The 24,671-nt window shown below is 49.8% G+C and overlaps 3 protein-coding genes across 4 annotated transcripts in view; 2 read left to right on the top strand and 1 right to left on the bottom strand.

Moving 5' to 3' along the window:
- The first annotated feature begins 35 nt into the window (after positions 1-35).
- On the top strand, positions 36-12,866 carry sgsh (N-sulfoglucosamine sulfohydrolase (sulfamidase)). Its single transcript, XM_041216545.1, has 8 exons — positions 36-315; positions 3,001-3,161; positions 4,973-5,078; positions 5,989-6,139; positions 7,634-7,790; positions 9,481-9,562; positions 10,663-10,866; positions 11,830-12,866. The coding sequence occupies exons 1-8, from the start codon at positions 231-233 to the stop codon at positions 12,402-12,404; spliced, it is 1,521 nt and encodes a 506-aa protein (XP_041072479.1). The 5' UTR covers positions 36-230; the 3' UTR covers positions 12,405-12,866.
- A 5,535-nt stretch (positions 12,867-18,401) lies between these two features.
- npb (neuropeptide B) lies at positions 18,402-20,634 on the top strand. Its single transcript, XM_041217338.1, has 2 exons — positions 18,402-18,739; positions 20,266-20,634. The coding sequence occupies exons 1-2, from the start codon at positions 18,473-18,475 to the stop codon at positions 20,392-20,394; spliced, it is 396 nt and encodes a 131-aa protein (XP_041073272.1). The 5' UTR covers positions 18,402-18,472; the 3' UTR covers positions 20,395-20,634.
- Positions 20,635-23,245: 2,611 nt separating this feature from the next.
- Positions 23,246-24,671, bottom strand: part of gnav1 (guanine nucleotide binding protein (G protein) alpha v1) — a 230,008-nt gene continuing 228,582 nt past the window's right edge. For both annotated transcript variants that reach the window (XM_041216585.1, XM_041216584.1), the window contains one exon: positions 23,246-24,368. In XM_041216585.1, coding sequence (XP_041072519.1) covers positions 24,178-24,368 — 191 coding nt within the window. In that variant the 3' untranslated portion in view covers positions 23,246-24,177. The remainder of the gene's footprint in view (positions 24,369-24,671) is intronic.

Here is a 24,671-nt window from a genome sequence, read left to right as displayed (position 1 = left end):
TGACCATCCAAAAAAAAAATGTATCCTTCGCTTCCGGGAAATTGAAGACTTTAGAGAGAGGGAGGGGGAGACGGAGTCGCTTTAAATTAAATTGATTCAATTTCGGCTTCATTGAGCTTGTGGTTCAGGTATCAGTCACGGTTAGTTATAGCAGAGAATCAGGGATTGTACAGAGAGTGGAACTGAGCCAGTTGTTCCTCTGTTTAAAGCTACACTGTGGCTTTGAGGGAATGTTCTCAATCTGGGTATTGTTACTACTTGGGATTGTTAATTCACGGGCCCATCAGAAGAGGCGGAACGTGCTCCTGATCATTGGTGAGCAGGCACGATTAATAATTTCCTTCTTTTATTCCTCCCCTGCCCCCAACCTTGGCCTCCCCCAATTATTACAATACATTTACAGCACAGAAGCGGGCCATTCGGCCCAACTGGTCCATGCTGGTCCACTCAAGCCTCCCCCCCCACACCTCTTTCTGTCTCAGCCTATCGGATTAACCTTTCTCCCTCATGTGTTTATTAAATACAGCGGGACCCCCGAATCACAAGGTTCAAGTCCCAGTCCTGGGCTTGAGCGCAGAAGTCCAGGTTGAGTCTGCGGTACAGTACTGAGGGAGTGCTGCGCTGCTGAGGGTGCCATCTTTCAGATGAGACATTAAACAGAGGCCCCGCCTGTCTGCACTAGTGGATGTAAAAGATTCCATGACACCATTCTGAGGAAGAGCAGGAGAGTTATGTCAGATGTCCTGTCAATATTTATCCCTCAATCCTCATCAACAAAAAAACAGGTTTTCTGGGTCATCACCACATTGACATTTGTGGGATCTTGCTGTGTGCAAATTAATTGCTGCATTTCCTGCATTGCAACAGTGACCACACTTCAAAAGTACTTCATTGGCTGTAAAGCACTTTGAGATGCTGGTGGTAGTATGACGCCCTGCATAAATGCAAGTCTGTCTTTCTTTCATTTTCTCTCTCTCTCTCTCAGTGAGCTCCACATTCTCCCCATTCTTTGGGTACAGAAGTTTCTCCTGAATTCCCGACTGAAATTATTATTGTTTATTGATGGCCCCTGGTTCTGCTCTCTGCTATTCCCCCACAATCTCCTCTATGTCCACCCTATCCAACTCTTTTGTAACCTTCCAGACCTCCATCAGGCCACCCCCCTCGGCCTTATCTTTTCTAGAGAACGATCTCTCAGCCGGATGTAGCTGCAGATCTGAGAGTCTCACAGGCCTTGCCAAACTCTGGCCCCACTGCCTGTTCTTCAAACAGACTAGGAATGGCAGAGAGCTGTTGGGCTACAGGAGCTGCTACAGTTCACCCTGATCCACACGCAGCATGAGTCAGGAGTGTGAATGGACTCCCCGGCCCCATGCTACACCCCCTCCCCCCCCCCAATAAAATTCCCCCAACCCCCAACATCCCCGGTAGCTCAAAGATGCTGAGGTTAATTGTAGGAACTTCACTGATGCTCCAACTCGGATCAGCTAAGAAAAGAAACTTGCATTTATGTAGCCCCTTTTACATCCTTATTACGTAGGAAGATGACTCCCGAGCAGCGTAGTCTTTGTTGTTAGGCTTTCAGTTTCATCAAAAGCCCACAAACAGTAGGGAGCTCGATGTTTTAGTAATGCTGGGTAAAGAGTAAATATTGGTTTGTTCACAGGGAGAAGGGCCCTGCTCTACTTCATATGGGGCCATGTGAGAAAGCAGCCTATCTCATCTGAAAAAGGGCACTCCCTGACAGTGCAGCACTCCCTGACGGTGCGGCACTCCCTGACAGTGCAGCACTCCCTGATGGTGCGGCACTCCCCGACAGTGCGGCACTCCCCGACGGTGCGGCACTCCCCGACGGTGCGGCACTCCCCGACTGTGCAGCACTCCCCGACGGTGCAGCACTCCCCGACGGTGCAGCACTTCCCGACGGTGCGGCACTTCCCGACGGTGCGGCACTCCCCGATGGTGCAGCACACACTGACGGTGCGGCACACACTGACGGTGCAGCACTCCCTGACGGTGCGGCACTCCCCGATGGTGCAGCACACACTGACGGTGCAGCACTCCCCGACGGTGCAGCACTCCCCGACGGTGCAGCACTCCCCGATGGTGCAGCACTCCCCGATGGTGCAGCACTCCCTGACGGTGCAGCACACACTGACGGTGCAGCACTCCCCGACGGTGCAGCACTCCCTGACGGTGCAGCACTCCCTGACGGTGCAGCACACACTGACGGTGCAGCACACACTGACGGTGCAGCACACACTGACGGTGCAGCACACACTGACGGTGCAGCACTCCCCGACGGTGCAGCACTCCCCAATGGTGCAGCACACACTGATGGTGCAGCACTCCCTGACGGTGCAGCACTCCCTGACGGTGCAGCACTCCCCGACGGTGCAGCACACACTGACGGTGCGGCACACACTGACGGTGCAGCACACACTGACGGTGCAGCACTCCCCGACGGTGCAGCACTCCCCAATGGTGCAGCACACACTGACGGTGCAGCACACACTGACGGTGCAGCACACACTGACGGTGCAGCACTGCCCGACGGTGCGGCACACACACTGATGGTGCGGCACTCCCTGACGGTGCAGCACTCCCTGACGGTGCAGCACTCCCTGACGGTGCAGCACTCCCCGACGGTGCAGCACTCCCCGACGGTGCAGCACTCCCCGACGGTGCAGCACACACTGACGGTGCAGCATTCCCCGACGGTGCAGCACACACTGACGGTGCAGCACTCCCCGACGGTGCGGCACTCCCCGACGGTGCGGCACTCCCCGACGGTGCGGCACTCCCCGATGGTGCAGCACTCCCCGATGGTGCGGCACACACTGACAGTGCAGCACTCCCAGTGGGACACTCATTGCACTGGAGTTAATGGTGCTTTATATATAAATGCAAGTTGTTGTGTGGCTGGTGACTGTAGTCTAGATCGAACTCATTGACAATGACTGCTTTCCGATGATCTCTCCTGCCTGTGTGCTGTGACAGCTGATGATGCTGGCTTTGAGACTGAGGTGTACAATAACACAGCCATCCGGACCCCTAACTTAAACCAACTGGCAAAACGCAGCCTCATCTTCCGAAACGCCTTCTCATCTGTCAGCAGCTGCTCCCCCAGTCGTTCAGCTATTCTAACTGGCCTACCACAGGTACGTTCACTGACTCAATGTTCACTGCAGTGTTTAAAGGATCACAACACCCTGGAAAGTTGGGTCAAAGCTTTTGTTTTTTGTCTGTACGGAAGATGACAAGTTCCCTGTAGCGCAGTGAGCTAACACATGGAGCAGGTCTCAGCAGTGACACACACACACTCAGTAACACACGCACACGCACACACTCAGTAACACACGCACACGCACACACTCAGTAACACACGCACACACACACACACACACTCAGTAACACATGCACACACACACACTCAGTAACACACGCACACACACACTCAGTAACACACACACACACACTCAGTAACACATGCACACACACACACTCAGTAACACACGCACACACACACTCAGTAACACACGCACACACACACACTCAGTAACACACGCACACACACACACACACACTCAGTGACACACGCACACACACATACACTCAGTGACACACGCACACACTGTGACACACGCACACAGACACACTCACAGTGACACACGCACACACTGTGACACACGCACACAGACACACTCACAGTGACACACGCACACACTGTGACACACGCACACAGACACACTCACAGTGATACATGAAAACACACACTCAGTGAGACATGAACACACACACACTCAGCGACACACGCATATACACACTCAATGACACACGCACATACCCACTCAGTGACACGCACATACACACTCAGTGACACACGAACACACACTCAGTGACACACACATACACACTCAGTGACACACGAACACACACTCAGTGACACACACATACACACTCAGTGACATATGAACACACACTTGATGACACATGCACACAGACACACACACTGAGTGATACATGTGCATACACACTCACAGTGACACACGCACAAAAAACAGAGTGACATGCGCACACACACAGTGACACACGTGCACACACACCCACAGTGACACATGCACAGACACACTCTCAGTGACAGACGCACAGATACACTCACAGTGATACACACACACAGACACTCACAGTGACACATGCACAGACATACAGACATTCTCTAGCTGGAGACCTGTGGATACTGATTAGGTGCAGGAAGCTTGGCCTGAATGTGAGGCCAGTACTCAGGCCAGTTAGTGAATGGTCAGCCACATGGACTGTGGACTAAACCCAAGAGCCTTGCACTCAGTAGGCAGAATCTTATTAGCCATGTGGAAGTGAGGGGACAGAGAAAATGGGAAAATCCCATGTGGGGGGAGCTCCGTGACATGTTCCTGCCTTAGAACGATCTTGCAGGAGGGGAAATATGACTGGTACTGGCTTCCTGCTGGCATTGGCTAATAACTTTTTATCAACAATTAAATGACAGTAGAGGGCACATTGGTGACACCATCAGGATATTACTGGCAGCCAATGGGCACCCCCCTGAGGTCAAAGCCGGGCAGTTTCCTGGAGGTGGACCCCAATGGCAGCGTCAGCCACACTTGTTTTTAATATTTGAAGTCTCCATCGTGAGGTGCCCTCGCTCTCTCCTTCCTACACTAGCTGTGCCCACTCCTCCCGCCTGTTTATTGGCTGCTTCTGGGAGGATTGTGCTGGTGGGCAGGAGCTGGGCACATTCAGGGACCTGGCAATAGTCCCAGCCTGGGTTTAAAAACAAGGCAATAAGATTGGGCTGTGTGTGGGGCTCAGTACCTTACCTAATGGTTCACTGACACACTGCGCCGATTAGATGTTGCTCTGAATGAAGTCGAGAAAGGTTTAGAGGTTCCCATGGGAGGATGATTGTTTGACTGATGTTTGTGATTTGCAGCATCAGAATGGGATGTACGGACTACACCAGACTGTTCACCATTTCAATTCCTTCGACACTGTCAGAAGTTTACCGTTTCTGCTCAGTCAGGCACAGGTCAGGACAGGTAAGGATTTGGACATTGTCACTGGACACTAGGTCCCAATTTCAAAAAATGCTTTCTACATTCACTCTGTTTACACCATCACCAATCTCTCCCGATCTCTCGCAGCAAGTAACACATCGCTTGCCACGTATTATCCTGTGTGTGGCATGCTCCTGTCCTGTGTGTTATCCTGCATGTAACATGCTCCTGTCCTGTGTGTAACATCCTCCTGTCCTGTGTTATCCTGCATGTAACACGCTCCTGTCCTGTGTGTAACATCCTCCTGTCCTGTGTTATCCTGCATGTAACACGCTCCTGTCCTGTGTGTAACATGCTCCTGTCCTGTGTTATCCTGCATGTAACATGCTCCTGTCCTGTGTTATCCTGCGTGTAACATACTCCTTTCCCATGTGTTATCCTGCATGTAAAACATGCCTTCCCTGTGTGTTATTCTGCATGCAACATGCTCTTGGCCTGTGTATTATCCTATATGCAACATGTTCCTTCCTCATGTGTTATCCTGTGTATAACACACTATGCCCCATATATTATCATGTGTGTAATATGCTGTTGTCCTGTGTGGTGTCATGCATGTAACATACTCTGCTCTGTGTATAACATGCTCCATTCCATCTATTATCATGTATTATTTAGTACTTACTCCTAATCTTGTGGAGATGAGAATTGTGACACCTCTTAAAAACATTCCTGAAAGTTGCTCCCTCAGTCGACACATTGCCCTTCCCTTTGCTGCGAATATTAATCTGTTTTTCCTCCACAGTTACTGTCCGTCCTGCTCTATGTTTTCTGTCATTATTACAATTGGAGTTTTATTTATTTTCCTATCTGTACGTACCTGCCAGGAATGATCATTATTCCTCCCCTCTTTCTCCTGGTTAATTTTTGACCATTCGGGTGTGTTCTTTCTCAGGAATAATCGGGAAGAAGCATGTTGGCCCGGAGTCTGTCTATCCCTTTGACTACTCAAAGACAGAGGAAAACCATTCTATCCTGCAAGTGGGGAGGAATATCACCAGAATCAAACTGCTGGTCCGAGAGTTCCTGCACAGCACGGGAGACAGGTACAATCTGCAGCTGGAGGCAGGTACAACGTGGGGCTGGAGACAGGCACAACGTAGGGCTGGAGACAGGCACAATGTGGGGCTGGAGACAGGTACAACGTGGGGCTGGAGACAGGCACAACGTAGGGCTGGAGACAGGCACAACGTAGGGCTGGAGACAGGAACAACGTGGGGCTGGAGACAGGTACAACGTAGGGCTGGAGACAGGCACAACGTGGGGCTGGAGACAGGTACAACGTATGGCTGGAGACAGGCACAACGTGGGGCTGGAGACAGGTACAACGTGGGGCTGGAGACAGGCACAATGTGGGGCTGGAGACAGGCACAACATGGGGCTGGAGACAGGTACAACGTGGGGCTGGAGACAGGTACAACGTGGGGCTGGAGACAGACACAACCTGGGGCTGGAGACAGGTACAACGTGGGGCTGGAGACAGGTACAACCTGGGGCTGGAGACAGGCACAATGTGGGGCTGGAGACAGGCACAACATGGGGCTGGAGACAGGTACAACATGGGGCTGGAGACAGGCACAACGTAGGGCTGGAGACAGGCACAACGTGGGGCTGGAGACAGGTACAACGTAGGGCTGGAGACAAGCACAATGTGGGGCTGGAGACAGGTACAACGTAGGGCTGGAGACAGGCACAACGTGGGGCTGGAGACAGGTACAACGTGGGGCTGGAGACAGGCACAACGTGGGGCTGGAGACAGGCACAACATGGGGCTGGAGACAGGTACAACGTGGGGCTGGAGACAGGTACAACGTGGGGCTGGAGACAGGTACAACGTGGGGCTGGAGACAGGTACAACGTGGGGCTGGAGACAGGCACAACCTGGGGCTGGAGACAGGTACAACGTGGGGCTGGAGACATGTACAACCTGGGGCTGGAGACAGGCACAACGTGGGGCTGGAGACAGGCACAACGTGGGGCTGGAGACAGGCACAACGTGGGGCTGGAGACAGGCACAACGTGGGGCTGGAGACAGGCACAACGTGGGTCTGGAGACAGGTACAACCTGGGGCTGGAGACAGGTACAACCTGGGGCTGGAGACAGGCACAACGTGGGGCTGGAGACAGGCACAACGTGGGGCTGGAGACAGGTACAACGTGGGGCTGGAGACAGGTATAACGTGGGGCTGGAGACAGGCACAACCTGGGGCTGGAGACAGGTACAACCTGGGGCTGGAGACAGGTACAACCTGGGCTGGAGACAGGCACAACCTGGGGCTGGAGACAGGCACAACGTGGGGCTGGAGACAGGCACAACCTGGGGCTGGAGACAGGCACAACGTTGGGCTGCTCCAAACGCCTCCTGTTTCATTGACCCGAAACTCCCAGTGGCCCCAGGGGAGGAGAGGGGGAGTGTGTCTGAATCCTGTGTCTTGGCCGGGGGTGGGGGTGGGGGCGGTGGGGGATGCGAGTTGGGGTCTGCAGCACTCCCCGTGTGTCTCGGGGACCCCGTTTATCCCCCTGTGCTTTTCATTTTTTAGGCCGTTCTTTCTCTATGTTGCCTTCCACGACCCACACCGGTGTGGACATTCCCAGCCCCAGTACGGGCAGTTCTGTGAGAAGTTTGGGAATGGGGAGAGCGGAATGGGATGGATCCCAGATTGGCATCCGCAGCATTACACACCAGAGCAGGTCAAGGTAAGAATAGTGACACAGTCACCCGGACAGACAAAGTTACACCTACAGGCACAGTCACCCTACAGACAGAGACACGGTCACAGACACACAGATAGGCACAGTCACATTGGCAGCCACAGGCACTGTCACACTGGCAGACAGAGAAACAATCACACTGACAGATACAGACAGGCACAGCCACACTGGTGGACACAGACACAGTCATACGGACAGACACAGACAAGCTGGCAGACACATGGACACAGTCCTACAAGCAGACACAGACCTACAGACACACAGTCAAGCACAGACACACAGACAGACACAGTCCCGTTGAAAGATGTAGTCACACGGACAGGCACAAACACAGTCACATGGACAAACACACTCACAGGCACAGACACATGGGCAGACACAGACACACGGACAGACACAACCCTACATGCAGACACAGGCACAGTCCCATAGACAGACACAGTCACATGGACAGCCACAGTAATAGAGGCAGACACACAGTCATTGGATAGACAGTCATGCGGACAGCCACAGTCATACTGGTAGACACAAGGACAGTCACATTGACATACACAGACACGCAGGCAGACACAGACACATGGATGGACACAGTTACACTGACAGATGCAGTCACATGGACAGACACACAGGCAGACACAGTTATATAGACAGCCACACAGACAGACACAATCACATGGACAGATACAGTCACAAGGACAGACACAGTCACACGGACAGACGCATGGACAGACACAGTCACACGGACAGACACATAAGCAGACACAGACAGGCACAGACACAAACATGGAAAAACAGTTACACGGGCAGACACAGTCACACAGACAAACACAGTCACATGGGCACAAACAGTCACATGGACATGCACAGCCACGCTGACAGACACAGGCACACTGACACACACAGACACACCTTCCTGAGTGCACCTGGCCTTTAGAACCAGGAAGTCTCCTGTTTTACGTTTTACTCCAGCTGTTTGGTGAAACTATTCACCTTGACTGGTCTCGCTGGGCTGGGGGTGGGAGTTCAGCCTCAATTCCCGCCCCCAGTTCACTATCCAGCGTGTATGCGTGTGCGTGTGTGTGAGAGCGAGAGAAGTGTGTGTGTGTGTGTGCGCACATGCCAGTGTGTGTGCACCAGTTGGGTGAATGTAGACTCCAGTTGTGATGCCGTCCAGCCTATGTTCACCTGAAGAGTGGGGAGTCGTGGGCGAGGTGCCTGACAGAAGCTGGTTCCAGGTCAATCGTCTCCCACTGCAGCGAGGTGGTGCTCTTCGAGCTCTGGCGAGGGAGAAAGAAAGAGAGAGAGGCCTCAACCGGGAGCCAGAGTCCCGGGGAGAGGGGGAGGAGAGATGAGATTTACTTTTTATGGCCTCGCTGCTGTGTTGAGAGTCGTTGTTCAATGCTTATCATTTAGTTTATTTAATTAGAGTTAATTTTCGCTGGAGTGGGCCCTTGTGGGGGTGTGTGGAGAGGCTGTTGTCTGTCACTCACTGTGTTGAGGGTTCCCTCCCACTGCTTCTCTCGGTATTAACAATGGTAAACAGCTCCCCAGGCTGCTTGAACTGAAACCTTTGGAAGTGGCTGAGCCGCCAAATTGTTGGAAGAAATTCCATTTAATTTTTACCCCTTTTCCTATTTATCTCTGCTGTTTCCCGTTGTCGTATCTTTATCCTAAGGTGCCTTACTTTGTACCGGACACACCAGCATCCCGCACTGAGCTGGCAGCACAGTATACCACCATCAGCCGTCTAGACCAAGGTAAGGCCATAATACAGCACCCCTACAATGGGCCAGATGGCCTCCTCTTTGCCGTCAGTCTTCCCAGGTTTCGGCGATCAGCTGTCTAGACTGAGGTAAACTCACCGTCTGGCACAGCCAGGTGCAGGGCTGGTAACCCTGCAGAGTGGAACAGTTAGAAAGAAACAAAAGAGCTTGCATTTATATAGCGCCTTTCTTGATCTCGTATCATCGCAAACCCGTTGAAGTGCCGTAACGTAGGAAAAGCAGCAGCCAATCTGCGCACAGCAAGGTCCCACAAAGAGGTAAATCTGTTTGTGTCATGTTGAATGCAGGGTGGATCTTGGTCAGGACATCAGGGAGAGCTCCCCTGGCTCTCCTTCAAAATGGGATCTTTTACATCCACCCGAGACACCAGGCAAGGGTCTTGGTTTAACGTTTCACCCAAAAGACGGCACCGCTGACAGGTCAGCGCTCCCTCAGTACCGCAGAGGGGAGTGTTGGCCTAGGATTCGAACCCGGGACTTACCAGCTCGGGGGGGGGGGGTGGGGGGGTGGGGGGGGGCAGCGGCTGCCCCCTGAGCCACAGCTGAGTCCCTGCTGGGGGCGGGGGGGGGGTTTCTCTCCTGCTCCCTGTGACATGTTCCCGACCTTCTTTCGACATGAGCCCCCCCCCCCCCCACCCCCACCCGCCCCCCAACAGTAACATGACTAGAAGCTGGGATGTCACTCCTTGGGGATTCCCAGATGTAGATCCGGATCCCAAACCACGTGCTGGATCCGAGTGACTCCCTGACTTCCCTGTGGTGGCCCCTCTCAGTGCAGAGCCAGTGGGATATCACACTGCTCAGTTCAGGCACAGGCTGAACTCTGACCCCCCCCACCCCCCACCCCCGCGCCACGCTGGACAACTCCAGTATCTTATTCACATTAGCTGTTGAATTACTGTGTGCGGGTGAATAAAACATGAGGGGGGTGGGGGTGGGGGAGGGTCCGACTGGTAATGGGCAGAGAGTGGGACTAACTGGATAGCAATACCAAAGAGCCAGCACTGCTATCATGGGCTGAAAGGTCTCCTTCTGACTGACTGCTGTCCCCTTCTCCCTTGGAACTGTGCGCAGGGATTGGGCTGGTGCTGAGAGAGCTCAGGGAGGCCGGACATGACAACGACACGCTGGTGATCTACAGCTCCGATAACGGGATCCCCTTTCCCAGTGGGCGGACTAACCTGTACCATGCGGGGATTGCAGAGCCCATGTTGGTGCATTCGCCAGAGCACAGCGGGCGCTGGGGACAAGTCAGCCAATCCTACGTCAGCTTACTAGGTATGTACTGGTCACCGGCGCGTTGGGAGTGGCCCTGCCTGAGGAGTCACTGGGATTCGGCTGCCCCCACCACCGCACCCCCCCACCCCTCCCAAAACCACGAGACCCTCCAGGTGAATACGCCCCAGAGCTCTGCGGGTGGATACATCGCCGAGTCTGTGGAGCCCAAAGGAAGAGGCAGCGCCAGGAAAAGTATCCGGGATCTTCCCGGTGCTGCTCCCACTCTGGGCCCCGTGGTCCCTGCTGGACCTGGCCCGGTTTGGACTTGAGTGAAGGTAGAATCAGGCCAGGGCCGAGCCGACTTCTCCCGACCAGGCTCCCAGGTGAAGACCGACCAATCGGGTGAGGGACCGGACGGTGTCATAACCTGGCGACGGTTGCCTGGTGACGGTGAGCGCCTTCCGGAAAAGAGCCCCCCCCACCAAAGGGGTGATGGTGTCTGGGAGATTATTAGTTCAGAGCATAAGATCCAATTGTCTTAATGGCAAAACAGAGAGACACCGGCTGGCGGGGGGGGGTGGGTGCCAGGGAGGGTGGGGACCAGGGTGGGTGGGGACCAGGGAGTGTGGGGTTGGCAGGGAGGGTGGGGTTGGCAGGGAGGGTGGGGTTGGCAGGGAGGGTGGGGTTGGCAGGGTGGGTGGGGCTGGCAGGGTGGGTGGGGCTGGCACTGAGCTTTGGCAGTGTTTAGGAACGCTGCTTACAGTCGTCTGCAGTGTGAACATTGTCAGGACCAGTCGGACTGAAGCTGTTTCTCAGCTGTAAACTCCATGTAACCTGGGGTCTTTGCCGGGGCTCACCCTCCATCCCAAAGCCCCCAAACGCTCTGTCGGGGCCCCCCAGAGGGAGTGAGCCCTTCCCCAGCATGCTGCCAGCATCTGTAGGAGGGAAGAGCAGCAAAAAGTGACCCTTCAGGAGAGCAGAGAATATTGAAAGAGGAATTAAACTTGCTGTTTGTCTCCCTAGATATAACTCCGACCATCCTAGACTGGTTCTCCATCCCTTACCCGAGCTACAGTATCTTTGGAAAGGGTAAGATTGTAAAGCTAACAGGCAGGTCGATTCTCCCAGCTCTGCATTCCGAGCAGCCCTGGTCCACTGTGTTTGCCAGCCAGAGTCACCATGAGATCACCATGTATTACCCAATGAGAGCCATGAAGAACTTGCAGTACCAACTAATCCATAATATGCACTTCAAGATGCCCTTCCCCATCGACCAGGACTTCTACCTCTCGCTCACCTTCCAGGACCTGTTGAACAGGACTCAGAGTGGCCACCCAACCCACTGGGGGAAATCCCTGCAGGAATATTACTACAGGGAACACTGGGAGCTGTTCGACACCCAGGAGGATCCTTCCGAGAGCCACAACCTAGCCTCAGACCCACGATACGCAGACGTACTGGAGAAGATGAAGGGGCAACTGAAGAAGTGGCAGTGGTTGACCTATGACCCCTGGGTGTGTGCCCCAGATGGCGTGTTGGAAGACCAGGGGCCTTACCAGCTGGACCCTGAATGTAGGCCGCTGTACAATAAACTGTGATATGTGGCGAGAGGAGCTGGTACTGAAAGGGGTTTGACACTGAAACATTAATGCATCTTATTTACGGTGTTAGCCGGGGGTAATGCTGATAAATGGAATCTGTTGGTACAATTTATATCCTGCTATATGGGCATGATGGACTGAATCGCTTGCCGTATAGTTCTGTGATTCTAGCTGGTATTTTCATGCACCTGAAGGTCAGCAGGTTTGTTTGGGTGGCCCTTGGATGAGTTTTTGGATAACAGGAATGCGCAGGGCTTCCCTAAACTGGTCTGGGACGTTTGGATTGGGACAGCGCACCCATGGGATTGATGGCCTCATGGTGGCGCACACCCCTCACCAGGGGGTGGCTGTGGGGTTGGCGAGAGGAGACTTCTGGGTTCTGTTCCCACCAATAACTTGACAAGGCGTGTGTGCGAATATGCTGGTTTAATTAAAGGGCTGCTGCTTTTAATTCTTAAAGCTGCCTTGCCTTATTGGTGTGCACCTGCTCATAGACTGTCAGTCAGTCAGGGGACAGTGGAATGTAGCAGATGTTGTTGAGATTGTTTGTCTGATTGTCTGTCTGTCTGTCTGTCTGTGCAAACTCTGAAGATCCATCTGCACAACAACCCATTTCCCATTTGTCCCTATTTCCTTAGCAACACAGAACTGGAAAGGGCAATCACCATCTATTGGGCCAGTGTCAAAGGTCACAGACCCCTGACCCCCCACTTGGCCTCTGACATCCTTCACTAGCCCCTTCTATCAATCAGGCTTCAATTTACGCCTTTCTTCACTTGCACTGTCTCTTTGGGCAGAATATTGGATTGGCCCCCCTGCCCCAACTCACTGACCGAGTAGCGAAGGTGGGAGAAGTCAACTGGCCTTAAAGCCAATAGGTTTCCAGCGCCTGGCCGTGGTGTGAGGAGTAGCTGACAGTGGGTGGGGGGGAGTACTGGAACGCTCTGACTGACAGAGCGAGGCTGCTGCAGTTCCAGTGTGCGGAGGGAATAAAGCCCAGTATCGCCATCTGCGCCAACTGAACCCAGCCCTTTACAGAACAACGTGCCAATCCAAGGCTGGTTCAGGCCCGGCCATAAGAAAGCAGCCGCCTGGATTTTATCCATCATTTCCACAGTCTCAGAGCTTTGGGACAGCTTCCCCTATATCTCAGTATTAAACAAAAACCTTGTAACGAATAAATAGGCTTGAGAATTCCCTCCTTAAAACTCTCCACCTCAACTCTCCTTTCTGCAAAACTGACCTCTTTGACCAAGCTTCTGGTCGGTCACCTGCCCTAAATATATCTCCTTCTTTGACTTTAACAGTTGTCTGACTGTGCTCCTGTGAAGCACTATGGGACGATTTATTACGTTAAAGGCGCTACACAATTGCAAGTTGTTAGAAACATAGAAACTAGGAGCAGGAGTAGGCCATTCAGCCCTTCGAGACTGCTCCACCGTTCATTATGGTCATGGCTGATCATCCAACTCAATAGCCTGCTCCTGCTATACCCAACTCACAGCTGGGGCCAGGTGCACACAGACACTCAGTCTGCCTCTTCCCACTGATAGAGGAAAGGAGAATGTGCTCCTGCAGCAATGTGGCAGCTCATGCACTGGCCGTGTTCTGCACACCACCCCCACCCCCCCCAACCAGCTGAGACGGCCGAATCACCCCACTGTGAACCTACACCTAATTAGAACCAGCCTCTGACTGCTCATCAGACACACCAGCTCCCAGAGGTGAAAGGTCAGTCTATTAAATCGCTGGCACACGTTTCTCCCTGGACCCAGCAACAAAGGAGGGTTCCAGCTCAGCATCAGGGGCTGCAGGTGCTACATGGCGCCACCAGCAGAGGGTGCAACTGCACCATATTTAAATAGGGTTGCAGCACAGACAGTTGCTGTGGTCATTCATCTACCCATAAAATCAAAGCAAGTGTTGGACATGTGTCTAAAACAGATAACTGCTCTGGAAAAAAACCACTACATTAAAACATGCATGTATTCATTGGCTGTCAGAGTTACAATAATCAGATGTTTTACAAAATGAGCAAACTCCCATTTATGCAAAACTTCTAAACATCCGTGGGACAGTAAATGAATTACAATCACTGTCATAACATAGGAAAATAAGAAAGCCAATTTGCACAGCAAGCTCCCACAAACAGCATTGCTGGCTTGACGTTTGAAGTTATTTTGTGTGTGTTTTGGACACATTTGTATGTACTGTATATATGTGTGTATGTGCTGTGTGTATGTGTATGTATTCTGTACGCATATCTGTGTGTGCTGTGCGTTTCTGTGTGTGTGTATATGTTCTGTACGCCTGTGTGTGTATATGTTCTGTATGCATATCTGTGTGTGCTGTGCGTTTCTGTGTGTGCATATGTTCTGTACGCCTGTGTGTGTGTATGTTCTGTATGCATATCTGTGTGTATATGTTCTGTATGCATATCTGTGTGTGCTGTGTTTTTTTGTGTGTATATGTTCTGTACACATATCTGTGTATGCTGTGCGTTTGTGTGTGTGTATATGTTCTGTACGCATATCTGTGTGTGCTGTGCATTTCTGTGTGTGTGTATATGTTCTGTACACATATCTGTGTGTGCTGTGCATTTCTGTGTGTGTGTATATGTTCTGTACACATACCTGTAAGTCTATCCTCTCCAAGATCACCTACTTCCATCTCTGTAACATCACTGGTCTCTGCCTCTGCCTCTGCCCATCTAAATGAATTTGGAAGGAGGCGAGGTTCCAGGGCACAGTGGCAGTGAAGAGAAACAAAATGCACAGAAAACAAAGATGGACAAACAGCAAGAGAACAAAGAAAATCGTAGAAAGAGCAGGAGTTAGTTGGAGGAAAGAAAAGCAAAGCTGACTAGCATGATGTCGTAAAGCCTGTGTGTTAACACGGAGGAGGGTTACAACTAAGGTCAAATGAGCTACAGGCACAAGTTGTCACATGGGCTATACAGAGACCTGGCTGAAACATGGGCAGGAATGGAGCTACATATACCAGGCTACAATGGATTCAGGAGGGATAAGGAATTGAATAAGATGGTCAGGGGGAGGGGGACAAATACAGAGAGCAAAGATACTACAGTTCCATACAGGGATAATAAACCAAAAGGTTCAAGGACTCAATATTTGGTTAAGGTTATGGAAAGGAACTGTTACATTGCTGCATGTTAACTATAGATCTCCAAATTGTGAGAAAGAGATAGAAGATACAGTAAATTCCATAACTTATTTGGAAAAGATAAATGTGGTATTAAAAGGACTGTGGTAACGGGGACTTAATTGGCTAAGGAATAGAAGGCAGCGTGTAGTGGTCAATGGATTTTTCTAACTAAGGAAGGAGGCTTGCAGTGGGTTGGAATTAGGACCATTGCTTTTCTTGTTATTCACAAACGATCTGGGTTTGGGTTTAGGGAGCACTGTTTTGAAGTTTGCAGATGATTTTTTAAAAACTTGGCATTGTAGTCAATAGTGAGCAGGATAGTAACAGAATGTGGGAGTACTGGTGAAGTGGGCAGACACATGGCAGATGCAGTTTAACGTAAAGCGATGCGCTTTGGAAGAAATAACGCAGAGGCATCTGGTGCTGCACCGAGAGGAGGTTGAATCAGCAGGGGGATCTAGGGATACATATTCACAAATCTTTGAGGGGGAAATTGATAAGACAATTAAGACAGTTGAGTGTCTTGGGCTACAGGAAGATATAGACTGGATGGTCAAATGGACAGATAAAAGGCAGATGGAATTTAACCTTGAAAATTGTGAGGTGATACACTTTGGAAGGAGTAATTTGACAAGGAAGTATTCAATGACACTAGGAAGTTCTGAGGAACAAAGGGACCTTGGCGTGTGTGTCCATAGATCTCTGAAGGGGGAGGGGCATGTTAGTGGGGTGGTGAAAAAGGCATATGGGACACTTGTCTTTATCAATCGAGGCATAGATTACAAAAGTAGGGAGGTCATGTTGGAGTTGGATAGAACCTTGGTGAGGCCACAGCTGGAGTAGTGTGTACAGTTCTGGTGGCCACATTATAGGAAGGATGTGATTGCACTGGAGGGGGTGCAGAGGAGATTCACCAGGATGTTGCCTGGGATGAAATGTTTAAGTTATGAAGAGAGGTTGGATAGACTTGGGTTGTTTTCGATGGAGCAGAGAAGACTGAGGGGCGACCTGATCGAGGTGTACAAGATTATGAGGGCCATGGACAGGGTGGATGGGGAGCAGCTGTTCCCCTTAGTTGAAGGGTCAGTCACAAGGGGACATAAGTTCAAGCTGAGGGGCAGGAGGTTTAGGGAGGATGTGAAGAAAACCTTTTTTACCCAGAGGGTGGTGATGGTCTGGAATGCGCTGCCTGGGAGGGTGGTGGAAGCGGGTTGCCTCACATCCTTTAAAAAGTACCTGGATGAGCACTTGGCACCTCATAACATTCAAGGCTGTGGGCCAAGTGCTGGTAAATGGGATTAGGTAGGTAGGTCAAGTGTTTCTCACGTATCAGTGCAGACTTGATGGGCCGAAGGGCCTCTTCTGCACTGTGTGATTCTGTGAATTAAGTGTAAGAGATACTTGGGGTTTTGTAAATTGGGGCCAATGAATGCACAAAGAAAGAGTCACGCAAAACCTTTAAGAACCCAGCCCGGGCTTGCATCCAACTGTGGGCCCCACACTCTAGGAAGGATGCCAAGGTCCTGGTGAGGTTGACCAGGATGATACCCGGTGATGAGGGAATTAGGTTATGATGGAGAAGCTGAGATTGTTCTCCCTGCAGACAGTTACAGGGATTATACCGGTATTCAAAATGGTGAAGGGGAATCATAAAGCTGCCTGAAAGGGAGAAATTGTTACCTTTAACATGTGGGTCAGTAACCTTGGATTAGAGTTAAAATAATCAGCGAAATAACTGCACGTGTAGTTAGGAGAATTTCACACAGAGGGTTGTTGAGATCTGAAACACACTCCCCAAAAGGGCTGGTGGAAACCAATTCCATCGGAACTTTCAAAAGGCAATTAGTCAGGCATTTGAAGAGGAATAATTTACAAGATTATAGGGGAAGGCTGGGACTAGATGCTCTTTCAGAGCCAGCATAGGCACAATGGGCAGAATGGCCTCCCCATCCTGTAAGAGTCTACGATTTGTCTGTTTCTGAAACTCTTATCATGCCTTCCTGCTCTGTGGGCATATTCCACCACCCTACTGTCTGGTCTGTCACCTTCCATTCTGTCTACATCCCAACTCAGCTGGAACTCTGTTCTAACTGTCCAGCACCTCTGCTTTCTCTGCCCCCATCTGACCAGTTAGCTCCCAGAACACTACCCCCCCCCCCACCCCCCTCCGAGGTACATATTTCTGTAAATGCCTCAGCAGTTTCTACAGGAACAGGCATCAACTCCAAGTCACTCACCATCCTGACTTGGAAATGTATCACCGTTCCTTCACTGTCTTTGGGTCAAAATCCTGGAACTCCCTCCCTAACAGCACTGTGGGTGTACCTACACCACATGAACTGCAGTGGTTCAAGAAGGCAGCTCACCACCACCTTCTCAAGGGCAATTAAGGATGGGCAATAAATGCTGGCTTTGCCAGTGATGCCCACATGCCCAGACTGAATTTTAGAAATAATTTCTCAAGGCGGGTGGCACATGAACCCTGGAGAGATGGGGAGAGACACTTGCGATGAATTTCTAGGTGATTCAGGATGAGGTTCCAATGCCTGCAGATGGAAGGGGCTGTGATTAATCCCGATTGTAGAAACCATTAGGTGCGTGCGTGTGACGGAAACACTTGTCCATAAATTAACGGCGGGACAGGGATATTTAAGGGGGGCTGAGATGGTAGGTTTCAGTTCTGAGCTTTCGCCAGTGAAAGGTGCAGATTGTGAGCGAGAGAGAGAGAGAGAGAGAGACAGGGATACTGACTCTGTCAGAGAGAGAGAGAGAGAGAGAGACAGGGAGACTGACTCTGACTGAGAGAGGGACAGGGAGACTGACTCTGACTGAGAGAGAGAGAGACTGACTCTGAGAGAGAGAGGGACACAGGGAGACTGACTCTTACTGAGAGACACAAGATGCCAGCATTGGAAACATCTCTCAAACTGGCCGTGTTGTGTGTATTCCTTGCCAGCCTGGTCCCCAGCCCAGGCGAGGCGTGGTACAAGCAGGCGACCGGCCCCAGCTATTACTCGGTGGGCAGAGCCTCCGGGCTCCTGTCCGGGATCCGGCGCTCGCCTTACATCCGCAGATCGGAGCCCAGCCAAGGGGCGGAATCGGCGGAGAACAGCGTGTATTCAGAACTGGGAGGCCAGCCCAGACAAACAACACTGATCAAAAACATGGTGAGTAAAGAGAAAGAGAGTGTGAGAGGGAGAGAGAGGGGGAGATAGGGGACAGAGAGTGACAAAGACATTCAAATAGGGTTAGAGAGAGAGAGAGAAATGCATAAAGTCAGAAACAAATTGAGGGGTAGAGACTATCAGGGCAGGACAGACTACACTGCGTAAAATAGAGAGAGTGGGACAGAGAAACAGGTCATGTACTTGGAGAGAGGGAGGGAGAGAAACAGAACAGAGGGAAAGAGGGTTATAGGGATAGAGAGGGGGACATAGATCTGGACACAAGGTGGGGGGGGGGGGAGGCACAGAGAAAGGGACAAACTGAGAGAGAGATGGAAATAGAAAGCAACAGAGACGGGGGGGGGGGGGGGGTGGTGTGGTGAGGGGAGGCACAAAGACTCCAGAGAAGCAATCTATAATTCTCCTTAAAAATTCTTTCTTAATCTGAATTAAAATGTTATTTTTTAAAATAAACTAATGTGAAAAGAGGCTGTTATTTAATATCATGATTTGGACATTTTAGATTTCAATGTAAAATCTCAATATTCAGAAAGAGTTTACAGGGTCAGACGGGCTTTAAGACCGCGCGGGAGATGCTCAATAAGAGGAGGCAGGTTATTGAAACGAGCGTCTTAGAGACTTAAACTCAAAACCTGATGAATGTGTTAATATAAAACATCTCTAAAGATATCACCTCTGGACAGTGGTTTGGTTGGGGGGGGGGGGGGGGGTTGGTGGTGTAATGGAGTTAAATAAAATGGTTTATATTCCACGACGGGATAGAGATATGTGTTAAGCTGCCTGTTTGATTTCTGTTTTTAAATAGTTGGTTGGTGAATGGTAATTGTTCATCACATTGAAAGGAAACTCATTCTTTAAGAGCATCTTCCCAGCAAACATACTCAAACCTCAACTCCTCCTTGAGAATCACCTGGTGCTTCCCAACCACTTCCTAATGTTGTTAGGGAGGGGGTGAGGGGGAGATGGAGGGAGAGAGGGAGGGGGAGAGGGTGATGGAGAGGGAGGGAGAAAAGTGGGGAGATCAGAGGACGAGGGTGAGACAGAGAGTGAGGCAGTGACAAAGGGCGAGCGGGGAGAGTTGGTGAACGGGGCGGGGGGTGAGGGGGAGAGAGGGGAGTGGGGAGGGTGGGGTGAGAGAAGAGCCTGTGGGGGAGATCCAGTTGCAGCCTCTAACATGCAGAAAGTCAGTGTGAATACCTGGTAATGAGTAGGTTTGTGGCCAGGCTGGATGGCGACGGCTGGGATTGGGAACAGAACCAAAAAAACCTACATATACTTAAAAAAGGTGAAATTTTAAAAATGCTGAGAATACACAAGAGGCCAGTCAGTTAACCTCTGTAGGAAAGACAGTTTGTAAACAAAACCCTTCACAATTCTCAACATGAACAGAGGTATTCTCGGTTCACACAGGTTACCAGCTGTGTAGGTGCAGCATTTTTTTTTTGAATTCTAGTGATTGAGGGAGGTTGATAAATGATTGTGTGTGTGTGTCTGCACTCTTTTTGCAGGCTGTCTGTGTGAAGGATATCTCTCCCAACCTGCAGAGCTGTGAGCTGCTCCAAGATGGACTAAACACCTTCCAGTGCAAGGCTGATGTATATCTGTCGCTGGATTCACAGGACTGTGTGAACGCCTGATTTTCCCTTCTCCAGCTCTCAACAAAAGTACCAACCAAACCCTACAAACTGTTCCTGACACCATGTTTTATTATTTCTACTCATTTCAAACAATTTAGAATTGACCCTGAACTCACTGTAACTCCTAACTCACCGACATGTGTTAAAATATGTTAAACTTAACTAATTTATTTGCTGCAGGGCAGTTCCTCTGAGTCTGATTTTTGTTAACAATCGATTGCCTATATAAAAATGCATCTCAATATGTATGGAAAATCATTCAATAAATGAACTGTGCATTGGTAAGATTTTGATGTCTGTAATTAAATAAATTATGTTTCAGCCGTAAAAGGTGACCTGACTCCTATTCGAGTGTCAAATACCTACTCACCTGCCTTCAAACACTCTTGCAATTTATCAATAACTTACAGGAAATTAGTTCCGAGAAAATTAAACTTGAGGAAAAAAAATTAAAAAGCTTCCCAAACCTCTGTTATTCCAGATCATATAAATAATATATAGACATATAAAATCATATATAAATAACAGCGATATGCAGAAAATGTACAGCAAACCTTTTAAATAGGATGTGAAAGTTTATACAGAGGATATTGTTACATACCACTCACAGGAAGAAAGAATGTACATGAGAGTGGGTGTGCGTGCAAGTGTGTATCTGTTGGTGAGTGTATCTGAACGCGTGTGTGCATATCGGTATGAGCGTATGCATCTGAGCGTATTTGTGCATGTGTGCGCGCATCTGTCAAATTCAGAGTGTGAAAAATTTAAGACACCAAACATTGAAAAGAACGAGTCACATTCACTCCAAGCTGTCTACTATCACCCTCTCCAACCCAGGCAATTCTAAAAAAAATGCATCAAATTTTGGGCCTCTCGATGAACCCACTGAACTGTAGCTGTTCGGGACAACCTCACAAATGGTGTTAAAATGGGAACTTCCTTAAAACAGGGAGCAACAGATATCAAGGTCTGGTGCACCTGCCTAAATTGTGCACATGTAACGAGAGTGAATACAGCGTAATACCTTAAAAATGTCAACGCTTTAAAATAATGATTACAGTTTTTAAAAATTCTTTCATGGGCAAAACCAGCATTTGTTGCCCATTCCTGATGCCCCTTGAATTGAATATTTCAGGGGGCAGTTAAGAGCCAACCCCATTGCTGTGGGTCTGGAGTCACGTGTAGGCCAGATTAGGTCAGGACGGCAGATTTCTTTCCCTAAAGGACATTAATGAATCAGGTGGGATTTTACAACAATGGATGATAGTTTTATAGTCACCATTACTGAGACTAGCTTTCAATTCCAGATTTTTTTTTTTAGCAATTGAATTTAAATTGAGCTGCTATGGTGGGGTTTGAACCCATGACCCCAGAGCAATGAGTGGGCTGGGTCTCTAGATTACTAGCCCAGTGACATTACCATTATGCCACCATCTCTCCTAACCAGCATGACTGTGTTGAACATCGTGGAAAAAAAAGGAAATTAAATGCTCATGTCTCCCGAGGTGTTTTTAAAGTGGGAAGAATCCTGTGATTTGCTTTGGTGATGATCAGGAGTCATCAAACTGTGCTGTCCCTCCTAGTTCATAATATTCATCAAATATTTCACTGTCCATCAAAACAGGGCTTCCCAGCATCAACTCACCTAGTTTCACCGCTTCCCTTTCCTATCCCGCTTCACATTTCTTCCCCAATCTTTCAACACATGCACTGTATCGTTTAGTTTGTTCATTCATTTTCACCATAGCTTTAGTGGGGCCATTGGCATTGTCTTGCTTCAACCCTCCCTCAGTCCATACCTCAAGGCCATCCCACCCAACCCATTTCTCTTCTTCCTCCTCTGTTTTCACTCTCAATTTCTCCTTCACTTGTGGCCAGGATGAGGCTACCTAATCATCATTCGAGAAAGTGGAGATTCAGAAATGCCGCTCTCCCATGCCTCGCGTTTTTGAATCTCTGAAACTTTTTCAAAAACATCAACTTCCTCCCACAGCGGCAAGTGCCATTTGGAAATTCAACATCCACTGGCACGCCACAGAACACCCCCCACCACCGAACCCCTTCCTCACAAACACAACTTTAACACTGGCTGCTGTGGGAGATGGTAACATAGTGGTAACATGACAGGCTTAGTAATCCAGAGGCCTAGACTAATACTCTAGAGACAAGAGTTCAAATCCCACCTAGGCAACGAGGGGAATTTAATTCTAGATTTTATTTATTGAATTTAGTGAGGTTATCGTTGTAAACACCCATCTAGTACACACCCCTTTAGGGAAGGAAATCTGCTGTCCTTACCTGGTCTGGCTTACATGTGATTCAAGATCTTAACTGAAGCAAGCCACCCAGTTGTATCACAGAAATCACTGAGAATGTACCTACACCACAGGGGCTGCAGCAGTCTCAAGGGCAATTAGGGATGGGCAATAAATGCTGGCCCAGCCAGCGACACCCATGTGCCAAGGATGAACAGAAAACAAATGGGTGGAAACCAGGACAAACTGAGTCTTGGGCAGGTTAAGTGAATGAATACAATCAAACTGAGAGGCAAAAGTCTCAGACTTAAAAGGTGGCAAGTACAAATCTTGTTAAAGTGGGACTTCTGTGCTCCACTCTTGCATATAAATGGGAATGATAGTAAAATAACCATTTCCTGATTGGAGATAGAGGAGGGTAAAACTAGACTGCAGAAAAGATGTTGCAAATCAATAGACAACTCATTTCTTTTCAAGTAGATAAAGTGAAGCAGAGATTTTACCAATGAGTTTAATTCTTTCCATCTTAATGACCTAATTACTCGCAGTGAACTTTCCTTCTGTATGCGATATCAGAAGAAGGGATGTAGACAAGGTTTAAGGACAATTAAATGTACTTTATTCTGAACATATATCAGTGCAACAATTGCCATTCAATATTAACAATACAGCAGATTACACTGAAACACAGCACTTCAATAAATCTTTAAACAAATTGAAACTCTCTTTTAAAAAAAATGGGTCTGCAGGCAGCAAAAAACTGGGACATTGATGGGTGAAGAGATTGAAAGCTCTGTATCACTGACAGATGACTGTAGTTCATGTCAGGATCAATGAGAATTCACGGCTCCAGGCGTCCAGGACTGCAATTGTTCACGCTGGCTTGCGCTACTGATTCAGAACAATGCATCACCACAGAAAGTGCCCGCGCGTGAGAGGTTTGGACCAGACAGACACAGCGGAAGATTCCATTTTGCCCCCATGCCTTATTTTATGAAGCTTCACTGGGAACATCCTCCAAACAACCCCCACCGCTGCTCCAATCCTGGCTGTGGAAACAGGAACCAGAGGTTTGCCCGAGGGGGAAGATGTCTGGGCCGACAGAGACCTTGCCTTTTGTGTTCATTTTGCCAAGACTGCTCTAGAATTATTTAATCCACAGTGCCCTCTTGTATGGCAGGGATGTGGAGCTTTAAATATCCTTCATACAACTTACCTTCATCCCCCTGGCAGGCAGGTATGATATTAAAACACTGAAATGTTGGAGTCTCACCATCAATACAAAGGGGGTTGCCAAGGATGAGACATCTCAACATCTGCATCAAACAGCGTGACAAATCAGTAGGTTGTAGGACGGTTAGTTGGAGGGTGTGAGGTTCTGTATGTTCCACTGGTGCCTGTACTGAAATCCCAAGCCACACCAACTGGCACTCACCACCTTTGTGGGTGAACAGTTTCTCCCCACTTCACCAACCGCACTCCTCCCCCATCCCCCCCACTCCACTCTACTCGACAACTCTCCCAAGGATTAAAGCAGTGAAACAGCTTGCAGGTTCTCTTTTATAATGGTGTCCATGACAACCTGAAAGACGACTTGGATGTTGGAAGTGTCAGTGGCAGTCGTGAAATGGTGGTAGATCAACTTTGCCGGGCTCCGGTTAAGTGACAGGAACTGATTGGCAATGTAGCGGGCGGCAGAATCCACATCACAATCGGCACCTGGGCAAGAGAGAGAGAGAGAGAGAATAGAACAAGAGGCAACGCTGTGCTAACCATTCACTTCTGACCGCCCCCTCCCCTCCCCTCACCACCGCGCCTCATTCACCCCATTGCCCCCATGCCACCACATCATGCTCTTGGCTGTTTGCCTGCTCATTGGCTGCCCTCAGTGCTGTTAGAGTTAGCTGACCAAGGCTGGAGCACTACAGCCATGAGTCAGCCTTGGGTGCATTCAGTTGAATCCAGTTACTTCTTAAAGTCACAGTAAATGAAGTGGGAACTCAGAGGTAACATGATAGAGAC

This window comes from Carcharodon carcharias, chromosome 22 (assembly GCF_017639515.1).
Source record: "Carcharodon carcharias isolate sCarCar2 chromosome 22, sCarCar2.pri, whole genome shotgun sequence".
Classification (NCBI taxonomy): domain Eukaryota; kingdom Metazoa; phylum Chordata; class Chondrichthyes; order Lamniformes; family Lamnidae; genus Carcharodon; species Carcharodon carcharias.
The sequence above is the reverse complement of the archived record's forward strand: the minus strand, read 5'-3'. Positions and strand labels throughout refer to the sequence as shown.